The 24,877-nt window shown below is 42.8% G+C and overlaps 1 protein-coding gene across 1 annotated transcript in view; it reads right to left on the reverse strand.

The window, feature by feature from the left end:
* The window catches only part of LOC136541507 (uncharacterized), a 37,426-nt gene extending 13,865 nt beyond the window's left edge, over positions 1–23,561 (reverse strand). Inside the window, exons 1-4 of the mRNA XM_066533426.1 lie at positions 23,427–23,561; positions 23,190–23,259; positions 22,588–22,641; positions 22,285–22,422 (exon numbers count right to left, since the gene is read on the reverse strand). Of these exons, the coding sequence (XP_066389523.1) occupies positions 22,285–22,385 (101 nt within the window). The 5' untranslated portion in view covers positions 22,386–22,422; positions 22,588–22,641; positions 23,190–23,259; positions 23,427–23,561. The remainder of the gene's footprint in view (positions 1–22,284; positions 22,423–22,587; positions 22,642–23,189; positions 23,260–23,426) is intronic.
* Between the last annotated feature and the right edge of the window lie 1,316 nt (positions 23,562–24,877).

A 24,877-nucleotide genomic window follows, 5' to 3' on the forward strand; every position in this document is an offset into this window, starting at 1 on the left:
TAACTATTTAGGACTGTATAGACATTGTGGACTATTTGGACTATGCATGACATGTTATGTTGATTGTGATGTTCTTTGTGGTTGCATTGTGCTCTCTAGATTATTAAATGTTTGGATTATATAATGATGTCTCTATTTGTAACTGTAGATGCTCCTGAAACAAGGGAAACTCTTGTGATTTTTTTTCGTGAATCATTAATCATTCTACACTACTAAAAAGGCACAAATGTAGTACACAGATTAAATGTAAATTCATTAGAACATGTATAGTCCAATCATATCGTATAGACGCTTTGTAGATGAATCTAGGCTTTTCAAGTAATAGTGAACGAATAAAGGCTTTTTAGACAATAAAAATAGACTTTTTAGTTACAAGGACAGCAGTGATTTATCACTTCACTAACATAGTACTGGCATGCATGGAAGCACAACTCCACTCCATCTCCACCATCCATCTTATGACTATTTGATCCAAGGGCTGAGGTGAAGAGACACACGGATCGCTGGCATGGCACATTGAGAGGCCTCCATTCCTCCTCTCAACCTATAAATAACCCCTCACTCCCTCTTATTCACACATGAAAGGATCAAAATGCCCAAGAGGGGGGGGGGTGAATTGGGCTAAATCTAAATTTCTTTGCAATAATTAAGTCCTACGTTTAGCCCAATTAACCCCTTGTGCCTAGAAAGTATTTCTATTGATCTACCGCACAAAAGTTTAGCAACCTATGTTCCAATCCAACTCTAGCATGGCAATTCTATGAATGTAAATGACAAGAATTGAATTGCTCAAAGTAAATGCTCAAAGTAAAGAGAGAAGGAGGAACGTGGCGATGTTTTGCCGAGGTATCGGAGAGTCGCCACTCCCCACTAGTCCTTGTTGGAGCACCCGTGCAAGGGTGTAGCTCCCCCTTGATCCACGCAAGGATCAAGTGCTCTCTATGGGTTGATTCTTTGACACTCCGTTGCGGTAAATCACCCACAACCGCTCACAACTTGAGTTAGGTCATCCACAAGCTCCGTCGGATGATCACCAAGCTCCCGATCACCATTAAGCCATCTAGGTGATGGCGATCACCAAGAGTAATAAGCACGAACTCTCACTTGACCACGACAAGCCTAATGAGAAGGGTGGATGCACACTTTGCTACTCTTGTTTTCACTAATGAGGGCTCTCTTTGGGATTCTCAAATCTCAATCACCTTACTAGGACCTTGCTCTTCTTGGCACTCTCAAAGGTGTTCCTTAGCTGTTGGAATGAGCAAAAGTACCCCCTCACATGAATGGAGGAAGTATTTATACACCCGAGTTCAAAACGAACCGTTATGTGCCTCTGTGGGGTGACCGGACGCTCCGGTCAGTTCTCCCTAAACTCTAGTGTTTAAGTAGTGACCGGACGCTGGACAACGTCCGGTCAGCACTGATCGGACGTGTCTGGTCATAATTTTCCCTCTCTAGAACCTTACTAGAGTCAACCGAACGCTGGCACCCAACGTTCGGTTGCTCACCTCTCAGCGTCCAGTCGCACCAGACGAAATCACCTTAATCAAATGAACTGACCGGACTCTACGCCAGCATCTGGTCACATCGGAACTAGCGTCCAGTCAGTATTTGACCCTCCATTCACTTCTAATTCTTAATCATACATGAATGAAGTTTGCTCCAATGGATCTAAGGGCTTTTCAGGAGCTACCTAGTGCTAGATTTAGCAAGTGTGCACCACACCTAACTCACTAGACTCACCTAGGTCAAGCTACCCATCCATACCCCCCCTAATAGTGTGACCAAAGGAAAAACAAAGTCCTAAACTACTCTAAGTGTCTCCTCAACACCAAACGACACTTAGAACTAGTCCATCGTTAACCTTGTCATCCATCCTTTGAAAATCAAAACGATTTCCATCATAGGGGCATGACCACCATGATAGCCCAATCGATCTCCATTACTGTGACCTAACTTAATTGACTCTGTAAAACACACATTAGTCATAGTAATCACGTATTGTCATTAATCACTAAAACCCAACTAGGGGCCTAGATGCTTTCAATCTCCCCCTTTTTGGTGATTGATGATAATACCACCTCGAGTATGTGAAAGAGATGAGGTTTTTAACATGCTTGGTTCATATAAGCTTTTGTCAATAAGAACAAAAGAGTTAGGCAAGCTTATATGACCCAAGCCAACATAATATACTCCAAAGATATGAAATAAGTATGAGTACAAGTAATAAAGCTCATTTGCATTAGAGTAAAACGCGGAGCAATGCAAATGAGCGTAACACAGGTGATATGACATATAAATAATTCAAAGTAGAGAGCACACATGTCACATATCACATAATATCATGATCATGTAGATATCACTATCACATAAATATGGTTCGATGCATCAAAGTAAACACACGAATGCATAATAGTGTATCACGCATAAAAAGCCAAATGTAATAGATAAACTCCCCCTAAATATGTCGCTCCCCCTAAGACTAACATACTCGATCCCTCTCCCCCTTTGGCGTCAAACACCAAAACCTAAGGGTTGGTTGGTGGGGCTGCAGCGGATGAGTCGGGCATAGAGGTATGAGGAGTGAGCTAGAACTATGTGCCATCATCATCTGATCCTGAGCTCTGAGCTGTCTGACCCTCTGTAGCTAGAAGCGATGCTGAAGCGGTCTGGGTCGGATCTAGAACTGGTGCTGCCTACTCTAATGATACAACTGAAGAAGGGAGCGTCTCTATAGTCCCAGTAATAGGTGCAACTATGGAAGGACCTAGGACATGTAGCTCTAGCGGTGTAGGCTGCCCTGTCAACTCACTGAATGAAGCACCAAGGCTCCTGGAAATTGGGGTGAGCACTGACGAACTCCGAGGCGGAGTAAAGCCCATATGAAGAGGTGTGAACTGCGGGGCTGGCACTAGTGAAGCAAACCACTAGGACACCTGCTCTGTAGGTGAAGGAAACTATGGCGCTGGCGGTCCCTGACTCTAAAGCCCACTGGGCTAGAAAGCTGGAGTCATAGAAGTGGTGATAGGCTAACCAAGCTGGGGTGAAGACTGTGGCGGTGGAGCCCCAATAGCTATCACAACATGCTGCATAAACCCAAGTAGCTGCTGTTGCATGAGAAGCTGCTGCTGATGCATGGCCTGCTGCTGCTGCTGGATCGCCTGCTGCTGTCGCTAGAACTCATCCTGCCTGGTCTAAAACTATGCAAATATAGCAGTAGTCTCCTAAGCCTGGCGAGCCTGATCCTACCTCATCTGCTCAAGGATAGCAAGTAGAGCGGGGTCTGTCTGTGGTGTAGGTGGAGCTAAACTAGAGCTACCGGCCTCATAGTCAAGTCGTCGTTGAGACATCTGAGGGATATCGTGGTAGTCATCATCTAAGCTATCACTGGGGTCGCTCTCAACCATCCCCTCCTGCTGAGCATCTAACTGCTCCTCCTCAGTAGCTGCTATGCCCCTGATGGTCTCATCCTGCTGGGCTGCAGTCTTTGGCACCTCTAGATGATGGCGCGGCTGGCTGGGTGTCCTCACTGCACTATGGCGGATCATCTGTGTCATGTTGTATGCAGGGAACTCTGTAGTAGCACCACTATACTCTACCAGCATCTCAGGTGGCCTCATAGTAACTGCCCTGTGGATCAAGAATGTAATTCAGTGAGCATATGGTAGCTATCTGTGACCCCTAAACCCCTCTGTAATAGTATCCTCCATCTCTGATAGAAGAAGATCCCAAATGTCAAACATAGTCTACTACATCAGAGAGTTCAGTAGCCATAGCTGTATGCGAGTCAAGCCCTCACGATACCCCATCCTCGGAAGTAGTGTCCTCTTCATAATAGCATCGAGCACTCTAGCAGTAGGAGTGAGATCACTGGGTGTCCTACTCAACCCCTCGCCAAAAGGCTCTGTGAAGCAATGGTGGACTAGATCTATAGGGGGTACAAGACCACTGTGAGGGTGTCTGGGAGGCGCTGTCTGTCCATAGTAAACCTCATGAAGTCAGATGGGCTACTCCTAAAGCCTGAGTATCTCTCTGACCCTAGAGCTCATCAGCCTATAATCTCTGCCTCTGAATGCAAAGTATATAAATCTATGCTGTGAGTCAATTTAGAGTGTAGCATAGAACTCACAGACCCAAGATGGAACATATAAGCCTATCCGTCCAAGTAAGTCTGTCAGCCCTAGCAAGTAAGATAGGTAAGGGTGAATATGCTCTCCTGCTACTGCTACAATGGATGCAATGTTGCACACCCTCTTAGATATGAATACTGCCCCACTGTTAAGATATGCATTATAAAAATCTTCCTGCTATGGTGTGTAGAAACCCTCTAAAGCTCGATCATCTCTCCTTGGTGGAAACCACTGCTTAAAGTCCACAAATCTGAGCTGTTGCACCTGCTTGGCCGTGGTGGCCCTCAAATCTAGATGAGGCACTGAAGGCGGACCCTGTGGTCTAGGAGGCGGACGAGAACCCCTCCGCTGTGTCTCTAGCCTCGGTGTGACTGGAGTATGGGTACGACCAGAGTGGCGTAACTATGGCTGAGGTGTCTGCTCTGTCTCCTCGGTGAAAGGTCCTAATATGGCTAGAGGGGGGGTGAATAGCCTATTTAAAATCTACAAATCAACTAGAGCAATTTTATTAGTATAACAAATAGCAAAATACAAACTTGCTCTAGCTCTATAAGGGTTGCAAGCCACCTATCCAATAATTCTAGTTGTTATGATCACTAGGCACACAATCCACTAGGTCACTACTCACTAAGAGCTCTCACAATTGCTACACTAAAGAGCTTGACTAGATGAACTTAATTCACAAAGCAAGCTCTCAAAACTAGCTACACTAAAGAGCTTGATATAGCTAGTTTGCAGGAATATAAATGAGTAAGTGAGGTGATAGTACTGCCGCGTAGAGGAGTGAACCAATCACAAGATGAATACTTTATCAATCACTAGGAGAATACCAAGGGGTAAGAGACAACCAATTTTCTCCCAAGGTTCACATGCTTGCCAACACGCTACGTCCCCATTGTGTCGACCAACACTTGGTGGTTCGGCGGCTAAGAGGTGTTGCACAAACCTCGTCCACACAATTGGACACCGTAAGAACCTACCCACAAGTGAGATAACTCAATGACACGAGCAATCCACTAGAGTTACCTTTTGGCACTCCCATCGGGGAAGGTACAAATCCCCTCACAATCACTAGAGATGGCCACGAACAATCACCAACTCGTGCCAATCCTCCTTCGCTGCTCCAAGTTGTCTAGGTGGTGGCAACCACCAAGAGCAACAGGCGAATCCCGTAGCAAAAACACGAACACCAAGTGTCTCTAGATGCAATCACTCAAGCAATGCACTTGGATTCTCTCCCAATCTCACAAAGATGATGAATCAATGATGGAGATAAGTGGCAAGGCTTTGGCTAAGCTCACAAGGTTGCTATGTCAATGCAAAATGGCCAAGAGAATGAGCTTGAGCTGGCCATGGGGCTTAAATAGAAGCCCCCATGAAATAGAGCCGTTGTACCCCTTCACTAGGCACAACATGGGGTAACCAGACGCTCTGGTCAAATCGACCGGACGCTGGACCTCAGCGTCCGGTCACGCGATGCATGCCACGTGTCCCCTCTCTTCAAATGTTGATCGCCCAATCTCAACGGTCAAGTGATGACTGGATGCAGCAGCTCAAAGTGACCGGACGCTGAACCCTAGTGTCCGGTCGTTTCTAGTAAGCATCCAGAGATGACTTTTTATGACCGGACGCGTCTGGTCATGCTCGACCAGACACACCTAGTGTCCGGTCACATGACAACTCCCTTGTGTGCTGCCACGTTAGTAGGACCAGACGCAACCTTCCAGCGTCCGGTCACTAAGTGACCCAGCATTCGGTCAGAGACCGACGCTAGCATCTTCATGCTTCACCTAATCGGACACGCCGGTCCTACCATGACCAGCGTCCGGTCACTTATAGTGACCTCCATCTTTTCTGTCTAGGGCGCCAGTGGCACCGTCGGACTCTATGGGCGGACACTCCGCTGGTGAAGTTCCTAACCCTTGCTCAAATGTGCCAACCACCAAGTGTATCACCTTGTGCATATGTGTTAGCATATTTTCACAAATGTTTTCAAGGGTGTTAGCACTCCACAAGATCCTAAATGCATATGCAATGAGTTAGAGCATCTAGTGGCACTTTGATAACCGCATTTTGATATGAGTTTCACCCCTCTTAATAGTACGGCTATCAAACCTAAATGTGATCACACTCTCTAAGTGTATTGATCACCAAAACAAAATAGCTCCTACCATTTATACCTTTGCTTTGAGCCTTTTGTTTTTCTCTTTCTTCTTTTCAAGTCCAAGCGCTTGATCATCATCATGGCATCACTATCATCATGTTATGATCTTCATTTTCTTCACCACTTGGAATGTGCTACCTATCTCATAATCACTTTGATAAACTAGGTTAGCACATAGGGTTTCATCAATTAACCAAAACCAAATTAGAGCTTTCACTCGGCCTGCTCTCCCTCCTGAGTATGCTCTGCTGGCTGTGCCTGCTGCTGTGGCACCCCTTGAGACTGACTCTCATCAATAGCGACACGCCATCCTCCAACCATGACAGTCCCAGCTGGACCACCATGACGGCGCTCAACCTGCTCAAGTGTAGCCCTCTGTGTTGGTGAAAGCTGATCTACAATAACAACACCACTCCTAGCACCTCCTCTCTCTGCACGCTCTGTGGCCTCTGCAACTACGGCTGCTCTCACTGTATCTGCATCAGGGTACTTGCGCTTCTTTGTCGCCTTGCCTTTTGTATCTGCAAGCTAGCGAGGCGGGGGCCTCGGATCCTCATCACTGGGACCTCCTCTGACATTCTTGACACAAGCCATCTGATGGATCTAAAAAGAACAACTGCCGCTAACAAAGATCAACTGCCAACTATCACTTCCGAGGCTTGGCCTCGATCTGTACTCACGAGCTTGGTCCCGAGTTAACTGTCAACTGCCAATGAGACTTCAGAAGCACTGACTCGCTACACGTTAAAATAGATTGAATATATATGAATAATTACAATATATCCAGAGATACGAAACCCTAAGAAAGCAAGCAATAGATACAAAATTGGAATCAAGGGCTTGCTACCTAACAAATCGGTGATCTGAAAAGCAGAGGAACGGATCATGGAGAACCATCGAGATGGCAATTTAGGGTTAGGGTTGGCACTACGCGGTGAATGTGGCACTATTGGGGAAAGGCGGCGGCTCTGGTGGTGCTATTGCGACGATGTAGGCGTAAGAGGCTGCTCAGGTGGTGTTGTAGGCGGTGCGGGAACAAGCACGATGGTGCTAGGGCATGGCATGGGCGAGCTATGGCACGGGTTGTGGACACGGCGGTGCAGCACGGCGGCTCACGGGTGTGAGGAGGCGCAGCTGTGCGGCGGTGCTGGCATGGAGGTGCGAGCGCGGGAGCAGTGCTGGCACGTCAGCGGTGCATAGCCGAGGCACAAGCAAGGGAGCAGCGTGGGAAGCGGCGGTGTGGAGCATAGCGCGGCTAGGGTTCAGCGATGTCGGTGCGGATGTGGGGCTAGGTCAAGGCGGCGCTACGGTTATATGAGTTGGCCCACCATGACAGATAAGGAAATGGAGAAAAGAGTTGGAATCCCACACGTTATCTACTGACCAGACGCTCCAGTGGTAATGACCGTACGCTACCACCCAGAGTCCGGTCGACTCCAGAGAGGTCCAAAACCTCTGGAGCCACGACTAGACATGTTCGGTGAACCCCGATAGGATGTAGCCAGAGTTCGGTCCTCACTGCCTTGATTGCCTTTGTTTGATCGGATGCTGAACCACCATCTGACCAGACGCTGAACAACAGAGTCCAGTCACTCCATCGCAGCAGGTTCACCTCCTATAAACTGACCGAATGCTGGACATCAGAGTCCGGTGTAGCGTCCGATCACTCTTTTTCTAGTAAATCTTTAAAGTCTTTCGTGCTGCCTATTCCTAATCAAGTCCCAACTTCAATAAGATCCAAATAAACACCAATTGGGACTGATGTGAGTGACCTCTCTCAATCCCTCAAAATTTTCAAAAATATTTTGCCTTAGGCTATAATTCTTTTTAAGAAACTAGGCAATAAGAGGGCAATTGAAGATAAACGATAAAGCAACATTCATGCATATGCAATGCAATACTTGAAAGTAAATCTAGTTGCTTGTCAAGTTTGATCCATGGTTAAGCTTCTTCACACGCTTTACGGCGGTTATCTTAACCATGTTAGACAAGCCCTATATGCATTACCAAAGATTAAACATGTTGTATATTACAATGCAATGCAAGGGACAACATAAGCTAAATTTTTAGTGAAGTTACTAAAGTCAAGCACATTGAGCTCATTCCGCAATCGATAAAAAGTCACCTCATCTAGTGGTTTAGTGAAGATATCCGTCAATTAATCCTCAGTCCTTACACCTTCTAGTGAAATATCATTCTTTGCAACATGATCTCTAAGAAAATGATGTCGGATATCTATGTGCTTGGTACGAGAGTGTTGAACCGGATTATTTGCAAGTTTTATTATACTTTCATTGTCGCACAAAAGAGGTACTTTTTCTAGAACTACACCATAGTCTAGCAAAGTTTGTTTCATATAAAGTATTTGTGCACAACAAGCACCCGCGGCAATGTATTCCGCTTCGGTGATGGACGAAGCCACACTATTTTGTTTCTTGGAGGACCAAGACACAAGTGATCTACCAAGCAAATGGCACCCTCCGGATGTGCTTTCTATCAACTTTGCAACCGGAATAATCTAAATCGGAATAGCCAACTAATTCAAATATAGCTCCTTTGAGATACCAAAGGCCAATGCTTGGTGTGTGCTTAAGATACCTAAGGATTCTTTTAACGGCACTCAAATGAGTTTCCTTAGGATTAGCTTAAAATCTAGCACACATACACACACTAAACATGATGTCAGGCCTAAATACAGTTAAATATAACAAGCTACCAATCATGGAGTGGTATAGAGTTTGATCAACCGTGTTACCTCCATCATCTAGGTCGAGATGTCCATTAGTTGGCATTGGTGTCTTGATTGACTTACATTCATCCATCTTGAATCTCTTGAGAAGATCATTGTATATTTCTCTTGAGAGATGAAAATCTCCTCTCATTTGCTTGACTTGAAAACCAAGAAAGAATGTAAGCTCTCCAATCATTGACATCTCGAACTCCTTCGACATCAATTCATCAAACTCTTTGTAAGAATCTTCATTTGATGATCTAAAGATGATATCATCAACATACACTTGGCAAATGAAGATATGTCCATCAAGCTTCTTGGTGAATAGTATGGTGTCGACCTTCCCAATGGTGAAGCCCTTCTCAATGAGAAAATCCTAAAGGCACTCATACCAAGCTCTTGGGGCTTGCTTAAGCCCATATAACGCCTTGGACAACCTATAAACATGATTAGGATATCTAGGGTCTTCAAACCCAGGAGATTGATCAACATAGACTAGTTCATTAATAAAGCCATTTAAAAATGCACTTTTCACATCCATTTGATATAGTTTCATTTCATGATGTGATGCATATGCAAGGAGGATACGAATGGCTTCTAGTCTTGCAACCAGTGCAAAGGTCTCTCCAAAATCTAAACCTTCAACTTGAGAAAACCCCTTTGCAACTAGTCTTGCCTTGTTCCTCACAATAACGCCTTGATCATCTTGCTTGTTGCGGAACACTCACTTTGTTCCAATGACTCTTGCGCCTTGTGGTCGCTCTTCAAGAGTCCAAACTTCATTGCGGGTGAAGTTGTTCAACTCTTCATGCATGGCATTTATCCAATCCGAATCTTGAAGAGCTTCTTCTATCTTAGTAGGCTCAAAGCAAGAGATAAAAGAGTGATGTTCAATAAATAAAGCAAGCTTTTGAGATCGAGTCATTACTCCCTTTGATGGACTCCCTATGATGAGATCTTGTGGATGAGCTTGTAGTAGAGGTGAATTTCTTCTATCAACCACTTGAGGGGGAGGTTGTGGAGCATCAACATCATGTGCTTATGTCACCATTTGCTCATGGGAGACATGAGTATCTTCATTTTCTACTCTCCCATCTTTTTCACCATCTGGTGGCACACTTGATGAAGAAGGTGGATTAATCACTTGCACATCATCTTCATCATCATTAGGCTTGATGTCTCCAACCGGAATATTCATCATAGCCTCCCTTAATGGTTAATCACCTACATCATCAAGATTCTCATGTGCTCCCTGGGAGCCGTTAGATTCATCAAATTCCACATCATATGTTTCTTCAACCAAGCCGGTGGTATGATTAAATACTCTATATGCTTTGGACTTTGATGAGTAACCAACAAGAAAACCAATATCACAACGTCTTTGAAACTTCCATTGGTGTTGCCGCTTCTTGTAGATGTAGCATTTGTAATCAAACACCCTAAAGGAGACATTTGACTTTTTTCCATTGAGCAACTCATAAGGTGTCTTGCCAAGAAACTTTTGAAGGAATAGGTGGTTTGATGCATAGCAAGCGGTGTTGATAGCTTCTGCCCATAGAGCTTTGGGAGTGTTGTACTCATCAAGCATTGTTCTTGCTAGTGTGATCAATATCTGGTTCTTTCTCTTAACTACACCATTTTATTGAGGAGTATATGTTGCGGAGACCTCATGCTTGATCCTAACTTTATCACAATAAGCTTCTATGTTTGTATTGTCAAATTCTTTCCTATTGTCGCTTCTAATCTTCTTGAGCTTCACTTCAAACCCATTTTGTGCTCTCTTGGCAAACTTCTTGAAGTATGATGCAACTTTGGATTTATCATGAAGGAAGAATACCCATGTATATCTTGAATAGTCATCAACAATCACAAGACAATAAAGATTTTCTCCTAAACTCTTGTATGTTGTTGGTCCAAATAAGTCCATATGAAGGAGTTCTAGTACTCTTGTGGTTGACATGAAAGCTTTTGTTGGATGAGCATTTGCAACTTGCTTGCCGGCTTGACATGCACTACAAAGCTTGTCCTTCTCAAACTTCACATTCTTCAACCCTCTCACCAAATCATTCTTCATTAGCTTCTTGAGTGAGCTCATCCCAACATGAGCAAGTCTTCTATGCCATAGCCACCCAAGTATTGTTTTAGTGAATAGGCAAGTCTTCAAATTAGCATCTTCGAAGGTGAAGTCCACTAGATATAGGTTGTTGTATCTAAATCCTTTGAATATCACTTGATCATCATCCTTCTTAGATACAACAACTTCCTTCTCGGTAAACAAGCATTGGAAGCCAAGATCACATAATTGTCCAACAGATAGCAAGTTGAAGCTCAATGAAGCAACATATAGCACATTTGAGATAGAATGATCATTTGATATTGCCACTTTACCTAATCCTTTAACCTTGCCCTTTGAATTATCTCCAAATGTGATTCTTTCTTGTCCATCTACTTCTTCATCTAGTGAGGTGAACATACGAGGATCACCGGTCATATATTGTGTGCAACCACTATCAATAATCCAATGACTTCCACTGGTCTTGTAGTTTACCTACGCACAAGAGATCAAGCTTTAGGAACCCAAACTTGTTGAGAGCCCTTCACCTTCTCAACAAGTGACTTTGCAACCCAAATTTTCTTAGGCCTATTCTTGTTGGGAGGTCCTAAGAACATGACTTTTATCTTTCCACTAGAATCCTTTCTAAGCATGTAATGAGCATTGAAGGCAAAAGGTCTAGCATGCTTAGGCAAGGGTTGTGGTGGTGGAGTTTGGCACTCATGGGCAAAATGGCCTTTTTGTCCACACTCAAAACATCTCTTTAGCTTTGGCTTTGACTTGTGTTGTTGTTGAGCTTGAGCCTTCTTCTCTTGGTTTGCCAAGTACCCAATGCCATTTCTATCCATCTTCATGACGGTGTTCATTAGTAGCTCACTTTGAAGATGCATGCCTCTTGTGAACTTGCTCAATCCAATCTTGAGATGCTCTTTCTTCAATTTGAGCTTCTTGTTCTCTTCCTTGAGTGCATCATTATTTTTCTCTTCCTTGAGCTTCTTGTTCTCTTCTTTTAACTTCTCATTCCCAAGAATCAAATCACCATCATGATCAAGAGTTTCTAGCACTATGGTGTTGGTGGTTTTGAGCTCTTCAAGATCTTTCTTTAGCTTTTCATTGTCATTCTTGAGCTTGACATACTCATCATAATTATCGGTCTCAACCACTTGCTTGCCCTTGCTACTAGAACTTTGCTCAATGCTCTCAATGATCAAATCATCACACGATGTAGCTATATCAATCTTAATAACATTGTTAGTAGCATCATGTGGCTCATTGGATAAATATTCTTAAGCAATGACAAGATTATCATGATTAATCTTAAGAGTAGTATATTCTTCTTTTAGCATGTTGTGGCTAGTGATGAGCTCATTGTGTATCCTCTCAAGTTTATCATGTTTTTCTTTAAGCTCTTTCTTAGAAGATTTGAGCTCCTTGAGTTTGGATGATATAGCATCATTTGCTTCTCTAAACTCAACACTAGCCTTTCTGGCTACATCACATTTAGCTAAAAGAGAATCATTCTTAGCTTCTAGCTTGTCATTCTTAGCTCTAGTCTTTCTAATGATCCTAGTATATTTGTTTAGCAATTTGACAAGTTCATCATATGAAGGTGATTCAAATTAATCATCATCACTATCACAATCATCATTATTAGCATGATCATCACTACTACTATCATCATCATTTGATACCTTTCGTTCACTCTTGGCCATAAGGCATAGGTGTGTAGAGGATGATAGCGGTGGTGTCGGTGAAGATGATGAAGAGTCAATCACAATTGCGGCCACCTTCTCATTATCACTATCATCATCAGATGAGCAACTAGATAAATCAATGTCCGTGAGCCAATCACCGACAATGTAGGCCTTTTCATTCTTCTTCTTGTGGAAGTCCTTCTTGCCATCTTTCTTCTTGTATGGCTTGCTTTTCTTCTTTTCATCTTCTTCATTACTTGAGTCATCTTTCTTGCCCTTGTACTTGTTCTTGTACTTGTCTTTCTTGGGTTTTGTGTATTGGTGTGCTAGATGACCAAGTTCTCCACAATTGTAGCAATCCATCTCTGAGATTGGCTTCCTTCTAGAGCTAGTGAAGAACTTCTTTTTCTTCCCATCAAACTTGATGCCACTCTTGTTGAGCTTCTTTAGTATCTTGGTGGTTCTTCTCACCATGAGAGCAAGACTTGCATCATCAACTTCATCATCACTTGAGCTCTCATACTCAATTCTTGCTTTGCCCTTCTCTTGGCTAGCTTTGAATGCTAAGTCTTTTTCTTTCTTCTTTGTAGAGGATGAGCCATCTTGAGGTGTGATGTGCATGTACATCTCATGAGCATTGATTTTTCCTAAGATTTGTGTCGGTATAGCGGTGGAAAGATCACCTTGATGAAGCACGGTCACAATATGCCCATATTTGTCAATGGGGAGGACACTCAAAATCTTCTTACAACGTTGGATGGTTGCATTTGAGTAAGTCCAAGCCCATTGACTTCCTCTACAAGAACATTCAAGCATGAGTACATTTCATTAGCACTCTCTTTTGGAAGCATCTCAAATGAATTTAGCTTTTTCATGACAAGATGATAGCGTTCCTCACACTCGCTCTTAGTTTCCTCATGGAGCGCACAAATGTCCGACCATAGTGCATGGGCATCCTTGTGGTTCCTCACCCAGTTGAACACATCTTTACAAAGGCCTCTAAATATGGTGTTTCTAGCCTTTGCATTTCATTTCTCGTAATTCACCTCATTGCCTTGTAGGTGTGTGGCATCCCGAGGTTTTGGGAAACCTTGTGAGGCGACTCTAAGTATTCCAACATCTAGAGCTTCTAAATACGCCTCCATGCAGATTTTCCAATATGGAAAATCAGCCCCCTCAAAGATAGGAGGAGGACCATCCCCGTGAGACATCTTTCTCTAGATGGTTAAGTCTAAATATGTGAGCATGAGGCTCTGATGCAAATTGAAAGGATCAAGATGCCTAAGAGGGGGGGGTGAATTGGGCTAAATCTAAATTTCATTGCAATAATTAAGTCCTACGTTTAGCCCAATTAATCCCTTGTGCCTAGAAAGTGTTTCTATTGATCCACCGCACAAAAGTTTAGCAACATATGTTCCAATCCTACTCTAGCATGACAATTCTATGAATGTAAATGACAAGAATTGAATTGCTCAGAGTAAAGAGAGAAGGAGGAACACGGCGATGTTTTGCCAAGGTATCGAAGAGTCGCCACTCCCCACTAGTCCTCGTTGGAGCACCTGCGCAAGGGTGTAGCTCCCCCTTGATCCACATAAGGATCAAGTGCTCTCTATGGGTTGATTCTTTGACACTCCGTTACAGTGAATCACCCACAACCGCTCACAACTTGAGTTGGGTCATCCACAAGCTTCGCCGGATGATCACCAAGCTCCCAATCACAACCAAGTCATCTAGGTGATGGCGATCACCAAGAGTAATAAGCACGAACTCTCACTTGACTACAACAAGCCTAATGAGAAGGGTGGATGCACACTTTGCTACTTTTGCTTTCACTAATGAGGGCTCTCTTTGGGATTCTCAAATATCAATCACCTCACTTGGACCTTGCTCTTCTTAGCACTCTCAAAGGTGTTTCTCAGCTGTTGGAATGAGCAAAAGTACCCCCTCACATGAATGGAGGAAGTATTTATACACCCGAGTTCAAAACAAACCGTTATGTGCCTCTACGGGGTGACCGGACACTCCGATCAGTTCTCCCCGAACTCCAGTGTTTAAGTAGTGACCGGACATGTCCGGTCGCTCACCTCTCAGCGTCCAGTCGCACCAGACGAAATCACCTTGATCAAATGAACTGACCGGACTTTGCGCCAGTGTCCGGTCACACCGGAACCAGCGTCCAGTTAGTATTTGACCCACCATTCACTTCTAATTCTCAATCATATGTGAATGAAGTTTGCTCCAATGGATCTAAGGGCTTTTTAGGAGCTACCTAGTGCTAGATTTAGCAAGTGTGCACCACACCTAACCCACTAGACTCACCTAGGTCAACCTACCCATCCATACCCCCCTTAATAGTACGACCAAAGGCAAAACAAAGTCCTAAACTACTCTAAGTGTCTCCTTAACACCAAACGATACTTAGAACTAGTCTATCCTTAACCTTGTCGTCCATCCTTTGAAAACCGAAATGATTTCCATCATAGGGGCATGACCACCATGATAGCCCAATCGATCTCCATTACCGTGGCCTAACTTAATTGACTCTGCAAAACATACGTTAGTCATAGTAATCACATATTGTCATTAATCACCGAAACCCAACTAGGGGCCTAGATGCTTTCAACACACAAAACAAGGAAGAAGAGCACTCCTCAGTATTTTCTTTTGTTGTAGTACCAATGTCAGGAGGGTCGTCTAGAGGGAGAGGAAAGGGGAATGGAACAACCATTAGGTGGGAGGGTCCTCTTGGTCCCGATTTCTTTGAGGAAGCTCTTTATGAGACGTTCCCATTTGAGAGCAAAAATGATTTCACCAAAGAGGCACCACTGAGAGGATATGATGAACGGAAAGAAGAGTGGCCAAAATGCATGCATGGTGAGGACTGCCTAGTGCAGATGTTCACTGAGGGAATAGATGGAGGTCGTCGTTTCTTCAAATGCCCACGAGCATGGGTACTTGCTATTAGTATTTGTTTCTTCAATATGTTCCTCGTCTATACAACTTACATGACATACTTATTGCTATCTTTCTTGGTCGAAGAAAACTATGGGTTCACTAGGTGGGTCGATCCTCGACCTATTTATCTGCATGCGGAGTACATCTACTACCTTATAGTGCTAGAGTGTCTCTCTTTTGATTTTATTTTTATGCTTGAGCACTATATCTTCCTCAGACCAACTAAGTTTGCATCCCACTTTATAATGCGGTGGATCCTAAACTCAAAAACAAAAATAAAACCATTGGAGAGCGCATAATGAGTAATAGCTATGACATATCTCATTAAGATCACATTAGCCCTTAATTTGGATGTCATCAATACACCAAAACCCACATAGGGGGCAAATGCACTTTCAAATCTTCAGTCTAAAACATACTGAGTAAGCAACTCATCATCCAAGTACTAGTCCTCTACCACAACCCTTTTGCTGTGTTTAGGCTCACCTGCATTGTTCTGACCTGCCTGTCGCCTATAATAAACGACCTCCGCTTCATCTGTGGCCTCTGCGGCCTGAGTGAAGAACGCGTCGTCATCCTCCTCCGCCTGTAAGCCCGCCTTTGCTAGAGCGATGAGCTCGCTCAGTCTGCCAGTGTCATCCTCAGCCTCCTCCGTCTGCAAGCCCACCTCTGCTAGAGCGATGAGCTCACTCAGTCTGCCAGCGTCATCCTCATCCTCGTCCCCCTTATTAGACAACACAATCGGTGATTGAACGGTGCGACCAGCTCGCGATCTATGCTCATCTAACTTCTTTTCCTCATACCTTTCACGAGCCACCTCTACGGCATGTTCCTCGCTGCATCCAATCCCTACATGTATAAAATGCAATCAGTTAGCAACGCGATTATATTACATTTAAAATCAGGCATAAAAAGGCTTTTAAGCACTCACTGGCACATAATGCAACAACATGCTCGTTTAAGACCTACATCTGTACTCTTGTCTCCTCCCTTGCCTCCTTCCTTGTCCTCTCCTCCTCTAATGTCATTCGTCTCTCCAATCCCCATTTGTCAAGCCCAACATCGATCGAGTTACAAATACCGCGCTGTCTAGCAAACTCACGCATCTTTTTTTGTGATGTTTAACGAATAGGTTGATGTAGTTAGGTCCATATCCCCTCTTCTGTGCAATTACTTGCCTCCCCTTCAGTTCATCCAAGAACTTAGCTTGACCATCATAACATTCCCACCTCATTTCCTAGTGCTATATTCAAACAAAAAATTATATCATATATGTCTTAGCAAAAGAAACAAAATACGATTTCATATTTACCACAAAAATAACCAACCTCATCATAGTCAACCATATGGCCACATTAATGGCCTATTCCAAGCTCCGAAGGGACTAGGCCATAGTTGGATTTAACACCATATTCGCACATGACAAGAGGTGCTTTGTAAATTACCCTTTCTTTCTTTTTTTCCTTAACCTTTCGCGGTTCTTCCGGCCATTTGTTCTTAGGACCATACAACCACTCCTTGAAATGACACTTCACCATTGAAAACACCTAAATAAGGTGACATTAGTACATTAACACATATAGCTCAACATTTCAAAACATACACTTTGCACTTACTTCATGCTTGTTTGGACACACAAACTTCAACATATTTTTAGGGTTTATCATAGCTCAATCTCTGTAATCGCACAGAGGAGGTTCCTCGAGTCATCTAACTGTGGCTAGATGCTTCTCCTTAGCCGTCATTGGTGGAGGGTTAGGGGGTGGAACCCACCGCTTGAAGTGCTCACGTGGATGTCTCCCTCTAAACCAATTGTCAAAAAGGAGGTACCTAGGATCAATCTTGTCTGCACCGTCAATCCACTGAAAGAAAAAACACCTCTCATGGTCCTACACAACAAGATTCCAACAAAATATTAATAGCATACTTACACAATTAAAGAAAAAAGATAGTGCAAACAATTTCTTACATTAAAATGACTGCGTGTGTAGAAGCACCGTGCCGCTGTGTCCGGATGTTTCGATTGAAAAATGTGGGCCGGGAAACCACAGTCACAGTTAGGGATAGGGAGGTCAGGAGGGACGGGGACATCTTTGCTAGACGCGTCGGGGTATAATTCTCAAGGACGACCCCGTTTTCGCCAAAACTCCTCCCGATACATTTCTTGCATCTAACAAAACGGATGTAATTTAACAAACAAAAATCAAAACATCACAAATAAATGTCAATGGGAACCATAACTACAATACAACCAATTTCATTCTAAGAACCAAAAGCAATTAACATTAAACTGTAAACCTAGGGTTTCCCATTTGATGCACAACAATGAACCCATAACATAACTACATGCGCTGCGGTTAGCTAGGTTTACTAACTTTTCCACACCTTGGCATCATTCTACGGTTATATAATACAAATATTGAGGGATAGAATGAAACCCTAAGTAATGACGATTCTTAGGTTGAAAAATCTGACTAATATATACTGAATCGATGCGAAAAAACTAGAAGGGGAGCAAGGATACCTTGCTCTTGAAGATCTACGGATCAAATCAAAGTTTCCAAGGTCCAATATGCCGATTCGTGAGGTAGGGCGAAGTAGGGAGAGAAAAAACTCAAGAGAGAGGAGAAAGAAGAGGAAGAAGGCTCGGGCAGGAAGGTTGGGGCCGGGGTTAAAACACAAGCTCGACGCTAGTCACCTAGGCGTTGAGCTCGGCGCTAAGATCTATGGTGCCGAGCTTGGCGCCAGGGTGACTGGCGCTGAGCTCCCTACTATGTCACCGCCACGTTGGCTTTTTGCCGAAGAGCTCGGCGCCAGGGACGCTGGCGCTGTGCTAAGGGTCCAAATTTTGAAATCTTTCCTCCATAGACATTTGTGAAAAAATTTCAAAAAAGGCTAAAAAATAACCGAGGTAGTACATTTTGTATCGCAACTCACCGAGGCAGTACATGACACATGTATCATTCTTTTCATAAACTAGGTAGCGTGCCCGTGCATTGCTATGGGACAACTAAATCTTTTGTACTAAAAACACACGGATCCCACGATAAGATAACAATACTGTTAAATTAAATACCGACATTAAAGTGACATTTAATTCAAAAAGCAAAGTTCATGAAATTAACACAGTCATGGAGAGCGCGGTATCGCAGGCTCACAAACTCTACTATATAGACTTTTTCGTGATATGGCCAAGATAATATTTTATATCGGTAGAAAGAATTCTCCGATATCCATTCTTTTCATGCGCCAATAAATCCATGAATAAGTTCTGCTGCATCTCCATATAATCCTGTACATACAGGTTCGAGTATATGTGTAAATATTAGTGTCTGTCACATGGATAATACTACGTGTCTTAAAAAATCTCTCATAAAATTTTAAAACAAAGTATGTTATACTCATAGTATAAATATGTGTGGCTTTAGGACTATTTCACACAAACATATATTGTAGAATAAGGTATCCACTTGAGTGTCTGTTCCAAGATGTTGAATTAGGTGTTGTAATTCTTAATTTCGACACATTTTTCAGGTCAAGGCAACCAATGGTGACACTTTTTCTTAGTGGTGCATAATTTTATGGTGCACCTCTTGACTATCTGAGTAAGGACAAGTTAGCACTACAAAGGCTCAGAAAAGCTGCTGAGAAGGCCAAGGTTGAGTTTTCCTCCACTATGCATACTAAAACCTATGTCCCCGTTTATCATTGCCGATGCTTTTGATGCAAAGCAATTCAACATTACCATGATCAGATATAAGTTTGAGTTTCTTGTGAGCAATCTCATAGAGGGACTCTCATCCTTTATGTGATCTGCCTCAAGGATATTGGCAGGACGATGGACCCATGTTGGAATGTCATACCAAAAAGTATCCATATTTTGTCCACGATTTATTTCCCATGAATACATGCGGGAACTATGATAACACTAACTACACCAAATGAAAGATTAGAAAGAATTTGGGTTGCCTCCAGAAAGATTTATTTATTAAGTTCTTTGTACTCTACAGGTAGTTTTGAAATATCTATTTGCATGTCTTATCTCATATCCTAAATCAAAATTTTATAGTTTAATTAGAATATTTAGGTGATTATATATATAATATTCAATACAAGAATAATCTATTCATGATCTTCTTGAAAGATTTCTGCAGTGTAAAGACATCTTCGTTTTTCATGCATGCCCATGCTCAAAGTAAAGAGATAAATTGTGGATGCTTGAATTTTGTCATCCATTATCTACCGACGTGCCTATAAAATAGACTGAATAAACAATTAAACATAAATAGAAAACTAAATTAATGAAAGGATCATTGCAAGACATCAATCATCTCATAGCTTCGGAGATTTCTTCCTACCAATATAAAACATTATCTTAGCCGCATCACGGAAATGTCTATAAAGTAGAGTTTGTGAGCCTGCAACGCCGCGCACTCCGTGACTGTGTTAAATTCATAAACTTTGCTTTTTGGATTAAATGTCACTTTAACGTTGGTATTTAATTTTTATAGTATTGTTATCTTATCGTGCGATCCGTGTGTTTTTAGTATAAATTGTTAGTTATCCTGTAGCAATGCACGGGCACACTACCTAGTTTAATCCAAAAATAAATGGTGTCTAGATGGACCATGGATTGGGGAACGGGGATATAGGGAAATGATTCAAAATGAACAGACCCAAGAGCAATTTCAACAAGAAAAAGCAAGCGAGGGCGATGGAACACGTGAGCGTGAAACCAAATGAAAGGGGGAAAAAGCTGTCCCTTTTGCAAATGCAAAGAGGGGAAGTAATTAAATGTAGGCAGATTTAGCAAGGTTCTCAGAAATGCAAAGATGTTCCTTTTGTCTTAATTCTCTTTCCTTCTATGTTAATTCTCTTTCGTGCATGTAAACATGCAATGTGTATATAGATAGCACAATAATTTTCTACTTTCTATTTTGCCGTGATTCCTCTATCATATGACAGATAATATTCAATTAAGGAGAATGGCATGATCAATCAGTAATTAAGATTAACCTGTAATCAATGTGCATGCGGGGGATGTCGTGGGATCGCAGGCGTGGATAGATGGATGAACCAAAATAAATGTCGCACAAAAAAATATCCACACTTTTTTCTTTTTAGTTGTAGGAGATTATATCATCGTTTTTTAGACGCTCGTGATAGGGAAACGTAAAACCTTGCTGCTACTCACAGAAAAGGTTCTAGAGTTTCAGATTTATGTTAATAACCTTTTATAATATTTACAAATTTGTAAATTCCTATAACAATAATATCTATATCTATTAGAAAAAAAAATTACTTTTGTTGCTCAATATAATTGCAGTAGTTATGCTGCAATCTCCAATTCTGTGATTTAGTCTGTAAACCAAGTCTCCAAGGGGGAAAAAAAGAAAATTCATGAGTGCTCTTGTGTGCTGCATCAGAAGCTTCACAGGATCTGATGGGGCATCATACCACACACAACCACCGGTGACCACACCAAATTCTACAGATCGTTGGAGTATATCTGCAAACAAAGACAATAGAGATGCTTCTTGATTGGGAGTAGTAATTTAAAATAAGTGATTTTTGACACACACACAAAAAAAAACAATTTGTATTTTTCTTTTCATTCCATCGAGCTTTAAATAGAACATGTTGACCTTTGGCACTCACGCCTTTTTGGTTTTACACAGAACACATTACACATAATTTTAAATCAAATAATTTTTTTATTATTTATAAAATCACATTTTTCAAAAGTATATAAAAAAAGAGAATGTGTGTCTATAATTTTAAATCAAATAAATTTTTTATTATTTATAAAATCACATTTTTCAAAAGTATATAAAAAAAGAGAATGTGTGTCTATAATAAGATTATAATATCATCGTATTCTATTGTAACGAACATAATTTCATTCCTCCTCATTTTGACTCATACTCCAAAGCTCTAAAGCTGCTATACAATAGGCTACATGACATAAAAAACTCAAGTGGTATGAAGTACATAAACATTTGTAAAGCTAAGAGCTAACATCTCCATATCCCACACCAAACAACTCGCTGAGCTCTGATCGAATCATGTATGTTCAGCTTGCGTTACCATCATCAGAGTCCATCTCCTTACAACATCTTCCTATTTCTCTCCTACTTCTCACATCCCCATACCAGACTTCAAATCTGTTTTTTAAAGACTTCGTACAGTTTTTCCAATCAGGGACTTCCATAGGAATAAGCTCAAAAATATGGTGTAAACATCGTCATTATAATAGCGCCCACATTAAATTGCAGTGGTTAGCTACTAAATTTCCGTATAGTACTAAAATGTTGTATAAAGCAAAGTACACTAAAAGAAAGTTTGTGTTTATCCTCACCAAGTGTTTATTTTGGATTTCAAGAATATATATTTTGGATTCATTGTTAGAACACTACAATTCCCATGACATGATAGCAGTTTTACAGGAAGTATGAAGATAATGAGAACAGGGCGAGGGTGTTTGTGCTTGATTTGGCTCATTTACAAGATCTCTTTATACACACCAAAAAATTAACTAAACAAATACGAACAATTACCTTTGTAGGTGCAACAACAGTAGGGAGACTTGAATGTGAAACATGAGTAAGCAACTAAGCATTGTTTCTCGAACTGAGATTTGTCCTTGTTCAGTTATCATTGACAAAGAAGGTGGTAGTTGTATCTGTGGGGCTGAGCTGATAGAAAGAAAATATTAGTTTTGCTCTCGGACAGTAGAACACCGGTTCTTATGAACTTAAGTCTGTTCCTTTGCCGGCTGAGGCTTGGGATCAGTGGCAAAAATAGAGATGTTAATTGCAGGTTGACGAAATGTGTAAATAAAAGATGTAAGTAAATGATACCTTTTTTTGGCTGACAGTGGCTTCGGATCAGCGCAAAAAACAAAAAGACGGTGCCTGCAGATTGCACTATATTATTAATAAGAAAGAATTAGAGAACACTTTACATATGTATAAAATGGCTTCGCAAAATCTAACTATTCTATTTTTCTGAATCAAGTCTAGATTTTTAGAATATGACGTAGCAAGCCCAAAGCCAGCCCTTTTGGAAATGATTAGCACTTGTTCATTTGATTGTTCTTAAGGTTCATGAACCAATAATAAATAAAATGTGCATCCAGATCATTACTTTGACATCAGGTAGATCATGTTTTCTTTTAAGAAACTTTAAGCTTCCTGATTATTAAGAGTAAGTTTACACTTGTGAGGAAGGGTATTGTAAATTTTGGGAATAACTATAGCACCATAGCAGTGGAAATACAGTTCATGAAGAGAAAAGCTTAAGGACACCTACTTAACAATGTCATTTTTTGTGATCCAACCAGAAAGGGCAGACCAGACAGGTAGAATAGGACCAATTAATCATGAACCCAATGAATCAATCAAACAAGCTAAAAGAAATAGAATATCTACTGAAGCAAGCATCTGCACAGTGTTGTGCTCACCAGGAACCAGGTCCTCCCTCTAAGATCAACGCTCCGATCTGAGTAGTGAGAAAGGTCACCGTCGCCTGATCTGGTACAACCGTAAATCAAAAGATTATTACTTGCAAAATCAAGATAATACCGTGGAAACTTATGGTCTTGGATACCAAAGCTTCCACTAATGTCGCAGGAAGCCATGAAGTTCCCCATCAATCTGTGAACGATTGGAAATCAGAGGGGCGGTGTTGGCGGACTAACCTGCAGACCTCAGGGGAGGACAAATAGTGAGAGGAAGAAGCCCTGGGCAGGGCTGGTTGCCGCTCAACGCGCGCCGCCACCCAGTTGGCCGGCCACCGCGTCCGCTCCACAACCTCCACCCCCAGGCAGGCCGCCCGTTTAGGCCTGTCGCTCATCGAATGCACTGCAGAAGTGTCAGAGGCCCTCGGCAAAGCATGCGCCTCCAGTAGTGATCTCTGTGAGATCCACCCCCGGCGGGCCGTCCCCCGGCGACCGAATGCACTGCAGAAGTGTCAGAGGGATCGAGACGCCAGCGTTGGAGAGGAGATGGCGGCTGCCGGTGCCTCCGGACAGCACGCAGAGGAGGCCACTGAGCGACGCGCACCGTGGGTCGCCGCCGCGACGCAGGATCCCATGAACGCAAGCTGTGTCCCCTATGGGACCTCCACCGGCATGTCGACGGCGGCACATCGGGCTTGCGCGGTGGGGAAGTCGGTGGCGCATTGGGGGTGGGGTGGTTGCGAGCGGACGGGGATCGGATTGTAGATTTGGATCGGGGAGGCGAGGGGGACCGAGCGGATGGGGAGGGAGCGGTTGGCGGCGTGGCCTTGCGGAGGCATCGGGAGGGAAAGAAACCGCAGCCGGCGGGTGTGGGTACGCGCGGGCGGGTAAAGTTTTTGCGCGGAAAAAAACGCCAAGGACGGAGTCCGTACGTGAAACACGGATGTTTCATATGTCGCTGACACAACTGCAGACGCCCTCTTTGCCGAGTGCTGGGGGCACTCGGCAAAGCCAGCCAAGCACTCGGCAAAGGCTTTGCCGAGTGCTGCACTCGGCAAAGGTCTCTCGGCAAAAATTTCTTTGCCGAGTGCCAAAAATCGACACTCGGCAAAGTCTTTGCCGAGTGCCAAACCCGCACTCGGCAAAAAAATAACTGCCGTCAACATTTGACACCGGCTTTGCCGAGTGCCTAGGGACTGTCACTCGGTAAAATTTGAATTTTTGCCGAGTGCCAGGGCTCAGCACTCGGCAAAGAAACCATTTTTTTTAAAAAAAATCTTTTTAAAAATAGTCTTTGCCGAGTGGTACCATCTGGCACTCGGCAAAATTGACCTCTTTGCCGAGTGCCAGGCTGTGGCACTCGGCAAAACTGGGGAAGTGGCTTTTGTAGCATTTTTTTCCAGCTTTGCCGAGTGCCACACCCCTGGCACTCGGCAAAGACTTCTTTGCCCAGTGTTGGCACTCGGCAAAGCTGGAAAATTTGCAATTTTTTTGTTTGTTGCTTTCCTTCGAAAGCAAACACGCAAAACTCATATATAATACATGAGACAGCACACATGCATTTAGCATCACACAAAACGCATACATAATCCATCACATACATCCATAATACATCACAAGCACATCCAACATCCATCACAAGCACATCCTCCTGCATAATCCATCACACGCACATCCAATGAGCAAATCCA

The sequence above is a fragment of the Miscanthus floridulus genome, chromosome 3 (genome assembly GCF_019320115.1).
Source record: "Miscanthus floridulus cultivar M001 chromosome 3, ASM1932011v1, whole genome shotgun sequence".
Lineage (NCBI taxonomy): Eukaryota > Viridiplantae > Streptophyta > Magnoliopsida > Poales > Poaceae > Miscanthus > Miscanthus floridulus.